Raw genomic sequence first — 18,311 nt, forward strand, 5'->3', positions numbered from 1 at the left:
TATATTTCTACTTGTTAAAAGGCTGATCAAATTCGCCTCTAAACATACAAGTCCAAGCTTAAAGTTAAACATTTTGTTCAAATAAGTCATGCAAGTAATAATTTGTAAAAAAGAAAAAAAAACCTTCATGCAAGAATTCATTATATTTTAAAACAAGTGTCGTTTTATTAAATTCCTTAATGGAGTAGATTGTTTGGTTTTGGACAAATCATGATTATTAATGTGACTTATTTAGTAAATATATTTAAATTACTAAGTTAACAAAAAAAGAATTATTTAAATAATGGAAATAAGTAAAAAAAACAATTAGTGACTTGTATGACATGGTAAAAAAATCCCTCCGGTCAAACAATTTTTCTGTCAATTATAAACAAATATCAATTACTTAAACGTCCTTAACTGACAGTAAGCAGAAAGTGGGACAGGCTTTGATAGAATCGATGAGATCTATTGGCTGGTTTGAGAATTTTGAAGCAGTTGGAATAACAAGGGTGGAGGCTATTGGGCCGATTAGCCCATTTCAGCGAAGCTTTGTAATATTAAAAGAAGTGAAACTCAAGCGAACATGTATTGTAGATTGTAGATCCATCCACTCCCTCGCACAGGCATCAGGTCAGCTCTCATTCTTGATATGTTTCCTTTTCCACCATCTTAGGGGTTCTGCTTTCCTCCTTATCCACCCAGATCTCATTACTCATTTCCCCTTATTTTAATAATATCCGTTTATTTTGCACCAAAACAAAACCCTAATATTGGGATCACAGGTGAGTTTGTTGTGATTTGAATGGAGGGAAGTGGAGGTGGCGGTGGCAGTGGCGGTGGTTCACCTTCTGCACCTGTGAAGCAATACTTGCAGGAATTCTCGAAGCTTTTTCAGTACTATCTGGATAAATCCACTCCCCATGCCCTCTACAGATGGATTGGGACTTTCGTGATTGCATCCATCTACGTTCTGCGTGTTGTTTATTTGCAGGGGTTTTACATTGTCTCCTACGGCCTCGGAATCTACCTTCTCAATCTCTTGATTGGCTTTCTCTCCCCTTTGGTTGATCCAGAGCTCGATCCCTCCAACGCCCCTATGCTTCCAACCAAAGGCTCCGATGAGTTCAAACCCTTCATTCGCCGCCTCCCTGAGTTCAAGTTCTGGTAATTTCCCATTCTCTCTTTCCTCAATTTTAACTTCTTTTGTATCACTGTAATTATATTCGCATCATAAACAATAATTTATGTCCATAGTCCTGTTTGGATAAACCTTTTCATAAGCATTTACAGCAAGAGAAGATAAAATGATTTAGACTCTGATTGGATAAACTGTCAAAATTAATTCAGTTTCTCCCATTAGTTAAAATTAGCTTATTCATAAGTTGATTTATAGAAATTCTCTCATATAGGTAAAAAAAATCTCTCCAGTTTTCTCTAAACTGGATACTATCTTCGCCCTTGATAATATTTAATCATATCATTTTAATATATAAAAAATAGAAAGTATGTATTGAATGGCAAGATTTGTAAATTGCTCACTCTCCCGTTGAGAAAAACTGGAGAGGATCCGTGCAGTGTTGTCAACAGCAGAGCGTGGTGGAAAGCCCAACATCCACCATATACAATTATACATATGGCGGACCAATATGTGTGTGAGTGTGAGTGTGTGTGTGTGAGAACAGTAGATATAAATAAATAAGGTTAAATTACTCATCTATAGTTTCGCGATTCTTACCTTTTTGGTCCCTATAGTTTGAAAGCATTTTTTTTAGTCCCTATAGTTTACATTTTAATTGTCTTTTAGTCCCTATAGTTTTGAAAGTGATTTTTTTAGTCCTTATAATTTGTATTTTAATTCTCTTTTAGTCCTTATAGTTTAAAAGTGGTCTTTTTAGTCCATATACTTTATATTTTAATTCCCTTTTAGTCTTTACCATCAAAATATGAGTAATATTATCAATTACAATTAACTACAAAAATATTAGTAAGTAATTCGTAACTAATTTATCATAAGATAATTTGTAATAAAAAAATAATTGATAATTTATAACTAATTTGTAGCTAATTATTTTTATATATATTTTTTTAATAAGGACTAAAAGGTAATTAAAGTATAAATTATAAGAACTAAAAATATTACTTTCAAACTATAAGGACTAAAATGAACACTTTTAAACTATAGGGACTAAAAGAGAATTAAAATATAAACGATAGGGACCAAAAAAATCTTTTTCAAACTATAGGAACTAAAAAGGTAAGAATCATGAAACTATAGGGATCAAATGAGTAATTTAACCAATAAATAAAAAAACTAAAAACACAGCAGATATAGATACTAAAAAACAGCAATACCAATAACAATGGATTGCATTCCTAGCAACCATTACAAATTTTATGAGTTCACAATAACCATTAACCAATGCCTAACAAACTCATTTAGGGTGTGTTTGGTTCAGAGGAGAGAAATAGAAGATAAATTTTTAAATTAGAGTGTAAGAGGTGTGCATCCCACGGAAAAGTACAAAATTTCTTTGCTATATTATTTCTCTCCTTCATACCAAACACAGCCTCAAGAGTCTCTAATCCTCTTCCTCAACTCTGACATAATGCTCTTCGTTGTTATCATCAAGTAATGACGCATATCCCTCTCCCTCTTCTTCATCGGACTCCTCAAAAGTAATCATGACCTCTTCTTCTTTGGATTCCACATCCTTGTCATTTTTTTGGACTGCTACTTGTTTCTTTTTGAAGATGTGGCCACTGCCTGTGTTTTTAGATGTTTGGGCAGCACTAAGAGTAACACCATCACTTGCTGGTTCCTTTCTTTTCTTTGTTTTGTTCCCAATAGGCCAATATATATTCTAGGCCCTCCAACTCCCGAGGCCTCATACATAGTTGCCCAATTTAGTGCATCGTCATTTTCAAATACCAACTCATTACCAGTACCATTATCTTGATCATCCATCTCTCTTACTAGCCATTTGTAACATCAATCTCATTGAGAGAAATTGGATCAATTTAATTTCTAGCATTATATCTTGGTTTGAGTTGTTGGCTGTATTTTACAAACACCAAATCATGCAACTTCTTGTGCTCAAGCCTATCTCTTTTTTGGAATGAATATGCAACATAAATAAAACTTGCTCAAAATCTCAAATATCTCTCCAATCAAAAACTTGACCATCAAAATAAAATGAAAAGCTTAGTTATGAGCCTTAACCCTGTTTTCTAACAAAGGCAATTACTTGCTCAAATACACTCCAATTTGTTTCACATCCTGAAGCACTGCAGGTCTGGCTCAAAATTTTGATAGCTAGCCTTTGCAAATATGGAGCTTGGGATGCATACATTTGCCACCCAATAAGCTACAAAACCAAGTGCATCACTTAGAATTCTGAATTGTAACTTTAAAAAATTTCAAAAAATCAATTATTAGTAGTTTCTTTCTAGGATGATGGGTTTTCCTGTGTCATGGAAAAATCATAACCTAAGTGTTCAGCTCCAAACTTGTAAAGATGCAACTCAGTTAAAATCTTCTGTTGCATATCAGATTGTGGGACCAACTTCCTAATGCAATGATACAATCTAATTCCAAATCTATGTTGTCATTGAAGAACTCCGGGTCTAAGAAGTGGGCAGCCACATGCAATGGCCTATGAGGCTGACAATTCCAAATCTGTGTTAAAGTGCTTCACTTTGTGGATGGTGAAAAGCCATGGCCATTTCTTTTCATCATCCACAAAGTGAAGCACTTTAACAACTAGAGCCATGACTTTAACAAGCGAAGCTTCGCTCAAGATAAAGCCTTCTCTGTTGGGGTTCTCTTAAGGGTTTAAAAGCCTTTATTTCAATTGGGTTGGATCGGGTTACAGTACCCCTTTTTTTTGTCTTTATAATTAAGAAAATACGCTTTTTCCGCCATTGGCACCAAGCTTCTGCCAGCTACCATGGTGCTGCCATATGAAGCCTGCAATGCCACTGCCATACAATGGTGTTTTATAAAAAAAACTGCTCCGCCATAACTGCTATTTCATAACACTGGATTGGTGCTCTGGATAAGAAAACTGGAAGGCAAAATGAATTGAGCTTCTCTTATAAACTAAAATCAACTTATGCATCTCAACTTTTGGAGAAATTAAATGCAAGACTTTCTACTAAATTAAGTGTATAGTTTGATTTTAACTTGTAGGAGCAACTCAATTTTTTTTACCTTTTTATTTCTTCTTCTAATGGAGAAGTTTATCCAAGCATGGCTTAATTCGTTTTACCCTTTATTTTCTCCTCTTTATAGTGTTTATTGATATTTTTAGTCTAATGGGACCTTAAACTTCTCCCAGAAATTAAAATCAACTTAAACTTATGTAGTAAGTAGTGATTTTCAGTGGTGTGAGTTCACTTATATGTGCAATTTATTTATTTGAAGTGGTTGCTGCTATTCATGTGCGTGAATTTTTGTAATGGGCGCAGGTATTCTTTCACTAAGGCTCTCTGCATAGCGTTTGTGATGACCTTTTTTTCCATGTTTGATGTTCCTGTCTTTTGGCCTATATTACTCTGTTACTGGGTTGTTCTCTTTGTCCTTACAATGAGGCGTCAAGTTGCACACATGATGAAATACAAATATATCCCCTTCAACTTGGGGAAGCAGGTTTGTTTTCTTATGCTTAAATTGTCATTCTATCATTTATTTTGTGCAACTGTTATTTCTTTGTACCTCGTATCCTCCACAAGTAAGATTTGCTTTGTTTTTGTGTCCTTTCTGCCTGAAATATAACGCTATTTCTTTTAATATTTGGCAGAAGTATAGTGGTAAGAAATCTTCTGCAAGTAGCAGTGGCTCTCGTGCAGACTGAAACTTGGTTCTTATGATTTGAAGATCTACTAAGTTAGGTTTTGTGAACATTCAGGCTAGTTAATTTTCCCCCTTTTTTTAATGAAAGAATTTGTATTCTGGGTATTATGGATGCCAGTATGCAGTTACAGAAAATCTTAATGGTCCACTGTTCATGTTATACACGAATACGTGCTAATATTGGTAGAATTTCGTTGTCGGTACACGTATTGATTGGATTTTTCTTGTAAATCTTAGCTTGTATTGTGAATTTGTGATGCTGTAATTTTTCCATGCCTGGTGGCTTCTACCTCAATATTAAGGCAAAGTTCATCTATTGCTTTTGCTTTCTGTCTGCCTCAACTACATCGTTCAGATTAGATAGGGTTTTGAACACCATCACCGAAAGTTGAGAGATTGGATAGGTTCAGGTTCAGTGTAATTTGTCTCTTAAAAGTACGTCAAATTTTGGGCCCATTGCTTAGGATGCTGTTGATAGCTAATATGCTTCTTAGCTGTTTAGGCATTGACACCATTTGATTTGTGAGTATTGGTCGTTCTGCATTTTTCGATCGGTTACACAGATAATTCCGCCGTTTCACAAATGAGAGCTATCTTTTAATTATTCGCTACTAAATATACTACTCCAAGCTCAAAGTTGAACTTTTTTGTTTAAATAAGTCAAGTTTAAGTTTAAAGTTGACTTTAATAATTTTGCAAAACAAAAGAAATCCTTTATGCAAGTATTTCTTACATTTTACATTTTAAAAGTAGGGTCGTAGTAAGATCCCCGCCCCTCAAATATATGCTTTTTTACAGCATCAAGAAGTATTTTTTCCTATAAAAAAATATTTGTCATTTAAGAGATGAAAATACTAAGGAAAAAAAAAATCAACATGATAACTTAATTTCATGGTTTTTATTATTTTAGGATTTGAGGAAAACGTATTTTTGAAACACTTTAATGGATGGAGTGTTATAATTTTAAATATGTTTTTAATCCCTCAAATTTAAATTTATATTTTTTTAGCTCTTTAATTTTGAACAATTTTTTTAGTCTCCATAAAAAAAATCCCAATCACCCCAAAATCAATGTAAGAGAAAAGAATTTGTGGAGAGCAACTAAAGAGTAATTTTTGAAATTAAAGAGACTAAAAAAATAAGTTTAAATTTGAGGTTCCACAAATAATATATCTAAAGTCTTTTTGGGACACTATAGTTAAAAAGTCTTAAGAAGTCAAAAGAGTATGAAAATGTCATCCTATATTAATATATTTCTACTGTTGATGTTTTAAACATCCCTTCAGGCATTTAATAAAATGTTTTTTATTTATTATATTTTATCTAATTAATTATAATTTTATTTATTATTATTCAATAAAAAAAATACTTATTATTAACATATTTTTAAAGAGTCCTTTTTAAATAAGTGTTCATCAACTTCCTTTAATAAAATTTTGTTACTTCTATCATAATATATTTCATCATTTAATTTAATTTAAAGTTATTTTATAAATATAAAATATTTTAGTTTTACCTAATTTTATATGTAAATACTAAATTGATAGGGTTGAAAAAAATCCGAGCAAAGATTTGATAAAATAAAAAATAACAAGGGCATAAAATAAATTTAACCATATTTCATATTTTAAACAAGTTTTAATAAATGGTCAACACGGAATATTTTTTTTCACTAGTAAAAGTTTACTTTTCTAATATTTTGTTCAGCTTGATCCGACACATTAATGACATTATGTAGCGTAATTACTCCACCAATGATTCGTGTGGTAGAACTTAAATAAAATTAAATTCGTTGACGCCAACATGCAGGTAATAAAATTATCATAGCATATAGGGTATAGCATACAATAGCATAGCATAGCATAGCATAGGTTTCTCCATACATTGTTCTTTTTGAGGAGCATAAGATTCTCTTTATTTAGAAAACAAAGTTTCACAAACATATCAACTAGGCTTTGCATCTTAGACGAACTGATTAAGGTACTCATCCACAGTGGTGTATTTCACATCAGGATATAGAGCTGAAGCCTCCACTCCAAATGAAGACTCAATTTCAAAGTTAGTCTGATCCCCCTTTACATAAGAAGAGTGATTAATTGACAGGATCACATTCACGGGTGGTGCGGACTCTGAAAAAAAAGAGAAGGAAATAAGTTATTATCACTGTTGAATCCAGGAACATAACCTGAACAATGATCACTTAATAACCTTCAATTTGCTTCAGGAGTTGTTCCTCTGGAACATAAATTCTTTCAAGTGTTTTACCAATCTTTCCCTCCCAGAGAGTAACAAGCTCGTTAAATGACAAGGTATTAGCTGGTGGTCTAATGTAGAGAATTTTGTTCAAGGTTCTTGGATCATCCACAGAATTGATTGTATAAGTTCCAATATCCTCTTCCTTGTTAAAAACAGCTGTTAATGAATCAAAAGTAATTAGGAAAAAGGTGACAAGTAAATTCATAGTAATTTCTAATCAATGTTGACACAATACTATATCATAGATACTATACTACCTTTGGGATTTCCATCTCCTAGGATAATAACTCTGTCTCTGGGGGCAGCTGTAGCTCCAGGCTGCGACAAGTTGGGTAGGAAGTAACCAGCAAAGAAGTTGCTTGACACATAAGTGAAGGGAATTTCTTGAGCCTCAATAGCTCTGCGAACATTGGCCTTTGTTGCAAATGCAGATTTGGCTGGTTCCACTGCATGAGTCCGGTCCACATCATTTCCAAACTCAGATGGATAGAACTTCTGTAAAACAGAAAAGTGTTAAGTGTTAGAGCAAACAGTATGATAATTTTGGGACCAAGCAGTCACCACAGTTTCAATCTTAATGATAATTTTTTCAATAAATCTTCAATCTCCAATCAGGCCAGCCTTGGTTTTGGTTATGAAGTAATATCAGCATCTATCTTTTGAGGCTGCGTACAAATTGGGCAAATAATCATACCCACATACACATGAAAAGGAGGTATCTTTTGACGCTGTTTGTGAATTTACATCAGTTCTACACAATTGAATAACATTTTATTCGAAAGCTTTCTTATGATTAAAATCCAGAGTCGGATTATGTGACTGACATATGTAAATCATACTAAAAATATCTCACACTTATCTGAAATAGTTTTACAAACCATAAACGTATCTCAAGAATAAAATAATATATTCTTTTTAAAAAATAAAAGAAAATTTGGACTATTTTGTTTTACACCTTTATTGTTGCCAATTATTTTATTTAAAACATCGACAAACAAAATGAACATCACAATCACAGCTAATAGCAACAGAGTATCACTACAAGTGTTCCACTGCAAAATTTAAAAGTATACACACATCAAAAGGTAAGAAAAAAAAAAGTATACCCTAACATTTCCTTAATTGCAGAAATGATCTTGTCTTGATCAGCTAGCTGCAAGTGTCCTAAAGTAGAAATGACTACATCGACCTGCTTTATGGCACTCACCAAACTTTGGTGATCGTATAGATCTCCCTGCATAGAATTGTAATCCGTTTAATTAACAGTCTGATACATGAGAAAGCCATAGAGGATTTAATTTATTTATTTAACTTACGAAAACAAAATTGACACCGAGGATGAGGGATGATTTTGCGGGGTTGGAGAGAGAGGACTCCCTCACCAAAACGAAAGTTGGGTGGCCAGCTTTGGCGCTGGCTTCCACGATGAATTTTCCGATGTAACCAGTTCCTCCGATGAACAGAATCTTGCTCTTGCTGTCCCCTGCCATTTCTCAAGATTCCTCTTCTTACAACAATAAAATGTTTTTTCTCTAGTCCCACACTGACCAGGCCTCGCTCCTACTGTCCTTTTATAATCACTCGTTTGCTTTCTTCACATAACGCAATGTATTTCAACACATAACAGGCCTCCATTCATTGCTAGTCAGAAATAAGGTTGGTGGAACCTAAGGAAGTGTTGAACCATACTTTCATTTTTTTTAAAAAAGGAAAATCCTAAATATTGCAAAATTATTATTTTTATGAAACTCATAAATGATGTATGGAGCCTGATTTTCATCCCTTGTTCATCTTTTTTTTTCTCTAATTTATTTGTAGTTAATTACTAACATAGAACTCGTGGACTTGTACTTGATTAGTCAAAAAGAAAATTAATATTCATCGGCTAAAATTTGTATAATATTAAATATTCATCTTAATGTATTTGACAGATAAAGAATCCTGATCACAGTCATAATTTGTGGTTGCCTACTAACATGAAAAAATGTTTTTTTTTTTCATAAGAAAAAAAATTTTAACAGTATATTTTACCGATTAATTATCATTAATTTATGAATTTTATCATCTAACCTTTTCAGGCATTTTATCATCATACTTTTAATTTTTACGCATCTCATAAAAATGGCATCATTTTGTTATCAACATGATAAAAACATATGTAAAAATAAAAAATTTGGATGATAAAATAAGAAAAAAAATTAAGTGATAAAATTCACAAATAATAATAGCTGATAAGAAAGAAGAAAAAAAACTTAAACAAACATGCCCAAATTTGGGTCAATTTGTAAAAAAAAAAACATTTTTAAAAAAGAGTTTTGGTAATTGGAAAAAAAAATAAAAATAAAGGAACCTCGGACAACATGTCAGCAACGTAGTCAAAGTTATAGTAAAATAGGTCACACTTTGCAAGATTAAATAGGTATTAATTTAAAAGACCAAGGTTAATTTGCCAACGCAAAATGGTCACAATATTGAATCTAACAAATAACAACAGGAAAACAACATGCAATTTTGTATCGTCAAAGTGAGCACTCATGGTCAGATGTACATGCTACGTAATAAATTCACCCCTTCTATTCCATCAAATCAAAATGAATGATAAATATACTATCTATCAAGCATTACGACTTGTGGGACACCAACGGACCTCAAGCATGCATGATTTTTTATTTGTTTTTTACTAAATTGTAATTTTGATTTTTTAATTTCATAAATTCATGATTTTAATTTTTAATTATAACATTTAATTCTTTAGTTTTATTTTTTGTTTGAAGGTTGTCTAGTTTTATAAATTGAAAATTTTGATTTTTTTATAGATTATTAGTAAATAATTATTATTAATAAAATTATTAATTTAATTATAAATTAATTAAAAAAATTATTTATCATTAAAACTTTAATAAAAATTTATTAATCCTAATCTTCTATAGTATTGTGCTTCTTCTTTCCTCTGCAAACACATCTTTCACCTACTGTTACACGCCACTTCAATGGAAACACCATCATCTTGTTAATAAGGTGGATAGAGCCCAATCGAACGCATGCATATATTTGTTACTTTGAAATATGAATGACTTGTTATGTAGAGTTACCTATCCTAAATTAGATATTTATAATATTTAAGTATTTCTTTAACAGTCCCCACACGGTGAATTGAGGGTAGTGGAAAGGCCATCCATTTGTTTCGAATGATATTTTTTGAATATGCTATTCTAAACTTTATCCTTAGTCATTATTAATATCTTGGGAGAGAAATTAGCGTATAAATAATAGTAGAAATGAAGATTAGGACACGACTGTTTAGGCGGCTATGGAAAGCAGAAATATAGTTTAAAAAAAGAAAAAAGAAGCAGTTACTAATGCTATTGCTAATCTTTCTTTAATTTCTATTGTAATAATTGGCACCTGAAATTGAAGTAGTAGTTGATCTGAATGGAAGATGAAGAATACAACTTTCTATGATAGCGGTGGTTGCGGAGCCCGAGCTAGAGAGAGAGAGAAACAGGGGAAGGGAACATACTAATAGCAAACATGTCTTGTGATCACAATTGATGATCAAACCTGCAGCTGTGGTTATGGGGACCCGAGGCAGAAGCTTGATTCAAAGGTTTGATTTGAGAAATTGACCCTCCACCTAAATCCTGCTGTTATCATGTTACTGAAGCATCTTCTTGTGATTTTCTTCGGTGTGCTACAGGGAAGTATTGCTTTCACCACTGTTGTTATTGTTCCAGGAAAAGGTGTGCCTTCGTTGCCTTAGTCATTCTCTTCAACATTTTCTTACAGCTCAATTTTGATTTTTGAAGGACTTTCATTTCTTTGATTCACAGATGATGGAGATGCGTCAATCGTCTAGTGGAATTGTGTTGTAAAAGACACTGTTTTATCGTGTATCTAACTTCAAATACTAGTGTCAAGATTGTTTCTAATTGATTAGAACAGGAAAAAAAGAGCATCATATGCTGTGGTTTGTCTTGTGATTTTACATATTCATTTCTGCAGAGTAACAATTGATTGGTTGCCTATGTTCCCATTTTTAAAAATCTAATTGTAACTATTAACTCCACCACCATGGCTTCTGTCTCAGTTTGCATTTACGAGTATATTTTCCATTGGTATAAAGGAGTCAAGGAGATGACATCTCCAATCTTATTCGACTAGGCTTTTACGAGCATATTGAAGGCCTTTATCCAACCGTCTGGAATTGTTTGTATACCTAGACATAGAGCTCAACATAAAAAAAATTAATGTATCATGTTAACTAACATATATAGTTACAGTTATTATTTATTATAACTCATCAGTGACTCTTCCTATATTTTATGTTTAGACTTTCTTGGTTGTATAATTGATTTTAAGTTTTTGAACTGCTTATTTCAGCTGCACAAATACCATGGGCGCCTTTCTCCAATTAAAAGTTAATTTGGGTTTCCTGTGTTTTTTGTTTTTTTGTTTTTTAAAATATGAGTCCTGAGTTGGATAGCTTCAGTTGTCGTGTCTTTCTCAGTTAGTAGTTTAAAGCCCAATTTTGTTTGGGTTTTAAAATAGTTACCACAATAATCGAAGCCTACTTGATATAATAAAATTGGGACTCATACAACTAGTAGTTAAGTAATAAATAGGCTACGCTAAAATATAATTTTGCTAAATATTTATTTTGATTCTTTAATTTTTACATTTGAATTAATGTTTTCCTTTCTCGATAGTGATTATTTTTCATTTTAAGACACAATTTTGATTTTTTTTATATTAAGTTAAGACTTAAACTTTTTTTTTATTAGAAGACGTGAAACTTGTTCAGTTACTATTTAATTTTTCTCATTTTTCATTAAGGTTGATATTTTACTAGACAAAAATGTCACATAAAGAAATTTAAACCTATATATGATATCTAATATAAGAAATTATTTTTCTGATGTTTCACCAATAAGCATGGAAGCATATCTTTTCTGAAAAATTATTTTACAATAATGAATATATAGGGCAAATGGTTCCACTTCCATTCCTTAGAACCTGATCCAGCATGGGTATGTGGTTAAGATTTAGAATTTTTGGAAGAAGAAGGAGACACAAACATGAAACATGGAAGATATATATGTTGATTTAGGGTTTTAAAGTTTTAATAATAAAAATATGTATTGATGGCGCTACGCTAGGAAGGGAATCTTTGTGGGTTTTGCTTAGCCTTTCTAAGGTAGGAAGTGGTGAACGGCGCCCCATGTGAAGCAAAGGGCAGAGAGCGAGACATATGAAGAGAAACAGTGAAGAGGGGCCAGTGAAAGCAATTTCCAATATCATCTCTCCCTATCCGCAGGAACAACGAATCAACAAAATCTTTGGTATGAATGAGACAGGTCCACCATTGTCACCGTTGTACATCCCTCCCTTGAAAGTGAAGTTTAGCTTAGGCACTAGTCCCTCCAAGATAAATTAAATTCACCCTTGATGCAACCAAACATTGAAATGTTCCTTTCATGCATATTAAGACATGAATGAATCTACTCCCAATATTTATGTCTGTTAATTATTTGGAAGGGCGTAATATCAATATTGAATCAACTTCCTAGATATTAACTATGAAGATGATTGACTTATCCAATTTGACGTATTTAATCATGTCATGAACTTCTTTTGAACTATAGAAACAGGAGCACAACATCATTGAACTAGGAGATTTGGCTTTTGGTTCCCATGACTACATGTCCCCAAGTGTAAGCTATTGAAGAATTCAAAATGAACAATGCTAACAATAACCTCTTTTCCCTTTCGTGGGAGTGTCCTTTGTCAATACTATTCTAAACATTTGAAAAACAGGGGTGACCATTTGTATCCTTTTAACCATGGACACGTGAGTAGAAATGGGGTTTTTGATTGAAGTGAGTCACAATTGTTTAGGGTACTTGAGAGACAAAAGATCATTCTAATAAATTGAAGTGTCTGCCCATCCCCCCTCTTCTCCACCCCATATTTAGAGCTATGTATTCATAATTCCGTGGCCTAGCTATCACTGTCCCAATCAAGAGGCCCCTTATTCTGTCCCCAAACGGGCAAAGACTGCTTTGTGAAGGTCCACTATCAACCTCATGTCTTCCGTTTTTGTGTTTTCTTTCTGCTTCGCCTAACTAAATGGGATGGGTAAGTGAGACTTAACTCAATCATGGATCCTGGGTTCATTTAGTTCCTTAAAGATTAATATCTTAGTTTAACACCTTATTCTGTAATCATTTGGATTTGAAGGGAATAAATATAGATACACTGAAAAAAAAAAGGTATCTCCAAGGTACTTTCAGTCAATTTCGTTTTGAACATGATTTGCAGGTAATGTCTGCCAAATTAGCTTTAATAGGAATATATATAAGGGATAGAGTGTATTTTATGTTTGGTTTCAATGGTAGGAATCATAAGAATTGATTTTTTTGACTTGTTAAACTTGGTTTTGGAAAAATGTAGAGTATATTTTGATTTGAGAACATAAAATACTTTTACTTCTGAAACAATTTTTTAAACGGTGTGTTTGGAAATCCTTTCTAAACCTCTTAAAAGTAAGTTCAGTTCAAAAGTAGTAATAAAGGAGTGCCTATAAATGCATATTCAAGTCTCAGTAATAAAGGAGGAGGAATATTAGTGTCATTCTTTCCAACATTCTCTTTCAAACACATTTTTTCAAGACTGAATGAAATTTACAGGAAATCATCAATTTTATAAAATAGAATTTGAACTTATGCTTTGGGACATATGGAAGTATTTTTCCAATTTTTATTATCCAAATGGTTGTCCAAACACTAATATCTTCTGGCACTGACATAACTGGCTGCACACACCATACACGCTCTTGTAAGTTTGTGGATATAAGGCTTGTGTAATCAACTAAGTATTAGTTAATGCTTTATACTTTTTTTTGCTTCGGATTTATGCTTTACACTTTAATATGAAATGCGTCTCCAGTTCATGTTGATTTCTGCTTTACCTAAATTTCGTAATACAGAGAGATAGTAATGACCAGAGACTAACGCCCTTATGTAAACTGATTGGTTTTTCGGTCCCACATTAGGCTGCTGATCGTTATCAACCTTTCTTTTTTCTTTCATTAGCAATATTATAATTTGAACGTCCAAAAGAAGGTGACTGAAGTTAACTGGTATTAATAAATTTTATTTATATTATGGAGCAGTTACAAACAATTTATATATGCTATGTACTTGAAAACAAAACAAAAAGAATCTTGATAAGTTGCAGAAGGAAATAGAAGCTCTAGTCTACATCTCCATCTTTAGATTGCCAGCTTCAACCAGACCTGCAGAGATGTCAAACAACTTTTTTTAGCATTTATATTGAGTACTCAAGTATAACTACTTTCCGAAGTGGGTAATTATTTTGAGTGGTCTTAAAAAGAAAGATTGTGAAATGACAAACAGAAACAGGTCCAATTTCCAACCCCCTATGCCAAGATGTCTTCAAGAAAACGATTGATCCCGGTCCTGCCTATTCATCCTACTTGCCCAAGAACTTAATTGCTTGCTTCCTCTTTAATATTATCCATTTTATTTCACAAAATACAACTAACTTGCTAAATAGTGGGGAGTTAAAAATAGTGAAGAAGGGAAAGAAAACAAAACAAAAAATAAAACTAGTTGTATAATTGAATGATATAACAGATCCATATTAAAACTTATCATTATTTTGATTAATAAAAAAGGTCTCAGCATTTGTATGCTCTTATCAACATCAGTGGGGCTTAACGTCTCTATCATGTATTAAAGGTCTCAGCTTTCTGCTTTCTGCTTTCTGCTTTTAAGATAGCAAGCTAAGGAAAAAAGTGGTCCGACACGGCACAGATTTATAGTTACCTGATAACAGCTGAGAAGGGAAAGATGTAGCCCGTGCTTGATCAAAATCAAAATTGCAAAGGTTTTGGAAATCACCTTCCCATGTTGAGGAGGGTAGCATTTGCTGCAAACACATATAAATAAGATCAAATTGAGGAAAAAAAATGACCAATATAACAAACAAGGAGTAGAAAGAGAGAGAGAGAGAGAGAGAGAACCTACTGTGAAACAGGACGATTGAAGATATGTTTCAGGCATTGATACAGGAGCACTTATGGTCCTTCTGAGCCCCATATCGGATGGGTCTAATCCATCATATGAAAAAATTTGTTGTGGGGAATTAAACTGAAGATAGGCAGGGTTAGAAATGTCTGATGTTGATGAAATTCCTATGTTTGGAAAATTTGTAGCACAAGTAGAAAAAACCTGTTCAGATCAAATATGTCAGAATCTGAGAACACAATTGAGCTAGTTAAAAGAAAAAGAAAAAGAAATTAACTGCGTAATAAGATCCCTTACATCTTTGTCAAATAGATCATCAATACTCAAGTCAAGCCTTGGGTTCACAGCAGCTAATTTCATTGAGAGAAACTGCATACGAAGTTAGGTTTACATGAATTTTGAATAGATCAATGTGAAAGGCAAAGAGGAAATAATGAACCTAACTCTTACCTCAACTTGTCGTTGAAGAGATTGAACATAGTTGATGATTTCATCAAGCATTCCAGCTTTTCCCGTGACTTTGTTGCAACCGGGCACTAAATCTTGCAAATACTTCATTCTCTCACTAATTTTTTCCCTTCTAACCTACATGAAAATCGAAATAAAATGCTTACATTAAAATCCTAGAAGCAAAATCTAGAGAGAGAAATGCATTGAAGAGAAAAAGAAAAACGTTACTACTCACTCTTTCGGCTAAGCTATGACTATCGGTGGCTTGGCCACGACGTGCTCGGACATGAATGTAATCAGGCTTTTCGGAGGCCTTGGAATTTGAAGTCTCTGCGCAAGTTTCTTTGTTGTTGTTGGTATTTGTGTTTGTTGTGTTACTCTTGGTGATTTTGGATTCTCCATCATCAGAGCCGAATTTGATCCTCTTGTCTTTGTTATCATTTTCTGCAACAACCTAAACAAAAAATTCACATGTGTTAGTTTAGCCAATTCTAACAAAGAAACACAGCATGTTCTCTTTTTTTCTCTATTCAAAATTGCACGCACACACACACACACCTTCGGATGGTGAGGCTTGTCAGGTTTCCTCTTCTTGAAACCGTCTTTCCCAACAGAGGAGTCGGTGGGCTTGGGCTTGGGCTTGGACTCGGACTCGGGCTCCACCAGAGCAGGTGGACAACTAAAAGTCCTTGAAATTGAAGAAGAATTGGTTGAGCGAGCCTGGGCCTGAGCCACGACCTCAGCGAGTGCACAACCGGAGTCAGCAGCCACCATAATGGAATCATGAACGTGCAGAGAAGAAGAAGAAAAAACACCGTTGAAGCTGTTGCCAGAAAAGTACCCTTGCTCTTCTTGCCACTTCATCCTCGCCCTCTGTCTTTCCAACACTGTCATGTCCCCAGCCACAGCCAGATTCCCCGACGTGTTGGCGCAGTGCAACATGTTTTACGTTAATTATAGTAATTATCAGTGAATAACTAGCAACAATTATAGTTGTAGGCTTATAGCTTCGTGTTCAAACAGAGGAATACTTTAGAGAAAAGGAAAGTAGGACCAATACACCGTCATGCCCAACACACGAAGCTTTTAGGAAATGAAGGAGAATTAGGATTTAGGAGTAGTGGGAGTGAAATGTTGTTAAGCCTCAAGTGGAAAAGGGACGGGGTATATATAAAGTGGTGAAATATTAAAAAAAAAAGGAAAATTAATATGTAATGACAAGAATAAAAAATGAAACAGGGTGAGTGTGAATTAATTGAAGAGAGACAAGGAGTGGATTAGATTAGAAGTTGAGAAAAAGAGAGATGTGTCCATAAAACGTGCCTGTGGACCCCATTGACATGACTGCCACGTGGGCCTGTCTCACTCTCACCCCTCCCAAAACGCCCATGCCCTTTCACTCCGTAATGCACCACTTCTTAACACTAATCATCATTCATCACTCATCAACCAAACCATCCTTTTTGTTAGTTGAAAATGTATCAAGTCAAGTCAATTGTCACCACCCAGAATCTTTGATTAACGAAACAAAGCATGAGTGTCTAAATTAAAAATGAAGAAACCTTTTAATTGCAAGATTGTGGGATTAATTTATTATGATTACGCTATCGTTGTGTTAGCTATTATTGAGACGAATGAGTGCATTTGTGTGGGATGTCTTTGCCCACGTGGTGATTCGACGAGCTTCGGATATGACATGTCACGTGACGTGGAGAAACCAAGAAACAGTCCTCTCTTGATTGGCATCTGTTAACTTACCCGCCAATTTGCAGAACTCCCCCCACAAAGACACGCGGCGCGTCTGTTACACCCTCCTAACATAGAGAGCGTGCAGGCCACGCGTGTTGATAAGGTACAAAGCACAGTACCTTGATGATTAGCAAATAGCAATAGCAGGTGAAGATTCTTTTACGTTAGTCCGTTCCAAAAATAGAAGCTTGGCAACTTGATCTGGATTCAGCCATTGGTACTAATATGGTTAGTGAGTAAAATGTGAGATTATGTGGGTAGTGTGCAACCACTTGAAATGAAGAGTCCATAGTCTAAATCATGCTTTGGTAGCAACATTGGAAGGTAAAGGGTACGTGAGGAAATATATATAATATGAGAATGGCAGTAGTCAAGTCTGAAAAAAGGATGAGGACAACCTCAATTATCACTTAATGGGCCTCTCTCCACCTTTATCATGCTTCAAGTCACTGTCCCAGCCTTTCTTTATACAAGTACTGCCACCACCTTGTAATTTAATTGGATCAGCAAAATAAAAATATGCTGTCATGAGAAAGCAGAGAACCTATTTCCATTCTAGTCGCAGCCAACTCACTAGTTCCTCCTCCGCCTCCTACCGATGACAACTTCAATTCGCCGACCAAGAGAATCATTTCCACTGTACTCTTCCATTTCTAGTTTCTACCAATGTTTAATGCTATTTAACTTCTTTTTTTCTTCACAATTGTCTTTCTCCGGAGGAATTCTTGTTCCTGAATCCTGATATTATAGGGGATACCTCTTCTAAACAAAATTTGGACCTAATTGGTCACATTGTAGGAGAGTAGCTCCTTCTCCTAGACCCAATTCATATAGGGTATTTAATTTTTTAGTGTGTATTTAGATAGTCTCCAAAATGATGATAGATGATGGTGAGGTGGATTAACCTTGATTTTGACAAAATTTTATATGTTTTGATTGATTTCAAAATCATGCTATAATCAATTACAATCCAA

The 18,311-nt window shown here is 33.9% G+C and overlaps 3 protein-coding genes and 1 long non-coding RNA gene across 4 annotated transcripts; 2 read left to right on the forward strand and 2 right to left on the reverse strand.

The window, feature by feature from the left end:
• The first annotated feature begins 434 nt into the window (after positions 1-434).
• On the forward strand, positions 435-5,141 carry LOC100499996 (Rer1 family protein). Its single transcript, NM_001248443.2, has 4 exons — positions 435-612; positions 765-1,146; positions 4,450-4,630; positions 4,782-5,141. The coding sequence occupies exons 2-4, from the start codon at positions 785-787 to the stop codon at positions 4,833-4,835; spliced, it is 597 nt and encodes a 198-aa protein (NP_001235372.2). The 5' UTR covers positions 435-612; positions 765-784; the 3' UTR covers positions 4,836-5,141.
• A 1,499-nt stretch (positions 5,142-6,640) lies between these two features.
• LOC100820414 (phenylcoumaran benzylic ether reductase Pyrc5) lies at positions 6,641-8,724 on the reverse strand. The gene is made up of 6 exons (XM_014776918.3): positions 8,407-8,724; positions 8,197-8,324; positions 8,087-8,108; positions 7,348-7,585; positions 7,043-7,246; positions 6,641-6,963 (listed from the first exon to the last, which is right to left on the reverse strand). The coding sequence occupies exons 1-6, from the start codon at positions 8,578-8,580 to the stop codon at positions 6,797-6,799; spliced, it is 933 nt and encodes a 310-aa protein (XP_014632404.1). The 5' UTR covers positions 8,581-8,724; the 3' UTR covers positions 6,641-6,796.
• A 1,553-nt stretch (positions 8,725-10,277) lies between these two features.
• Positions 10,278-11,156, forward strand: LOC102662091 (uncharacterized). Its single transcript, XR_414543.3, has 2 exons — positions 10,278-10,830; positions 10,921-11,156. It is a non-coding gene; the product is annotated as an uncharacterized lncRNA (long non-coding RNA).
• A 3,060-nt stretch (positions 11,157-14,216) lies between these two features.
• LOC100819517 (transcription factor bHLH63) lies at positions 14,217-16,862 on the reverse strand. The gene is made up of 7 exons (XM_003527157.5): positions 16,147-16,862; positions 15,824-16,042; positions 15,589-15,723; positions 15,436-15,507; positions 15,139-15,342; positions 14,938-15,040; positions 14,217-14,384 (listed from the first exon to the last, which is right to left on the reverse strand). The coding sequence occupies exons 1-7, from the start codon at positions 16,528-16,530 to the stop codon at positions 14,347-14,349; spliced, it is 1,155 nt and encodes a 384-aa protein (XP_003527205.1). The 5' UTR covers positions 16,531-16,862; the 3' UTR covers positions 14,217-14,346.
• Between the last annotated feature and the right edge of the window lie 1,449 nt (positions 16,863-18,311).

This window comes from Glycine max, chromosome 6 (genome assembly GCF_000004515.6).
Source record: "Glycine max cultivar Williams 82 chromosome 6, Glycine_max_v4.0, whole genome shotgun sequence".
NCBI classification, from domain to species: Eukaryota; Viridiplantae; Streptophyta; class Magnoliopsida; order Fabales; family Fabaceae; genus Glycine; species Glycine max.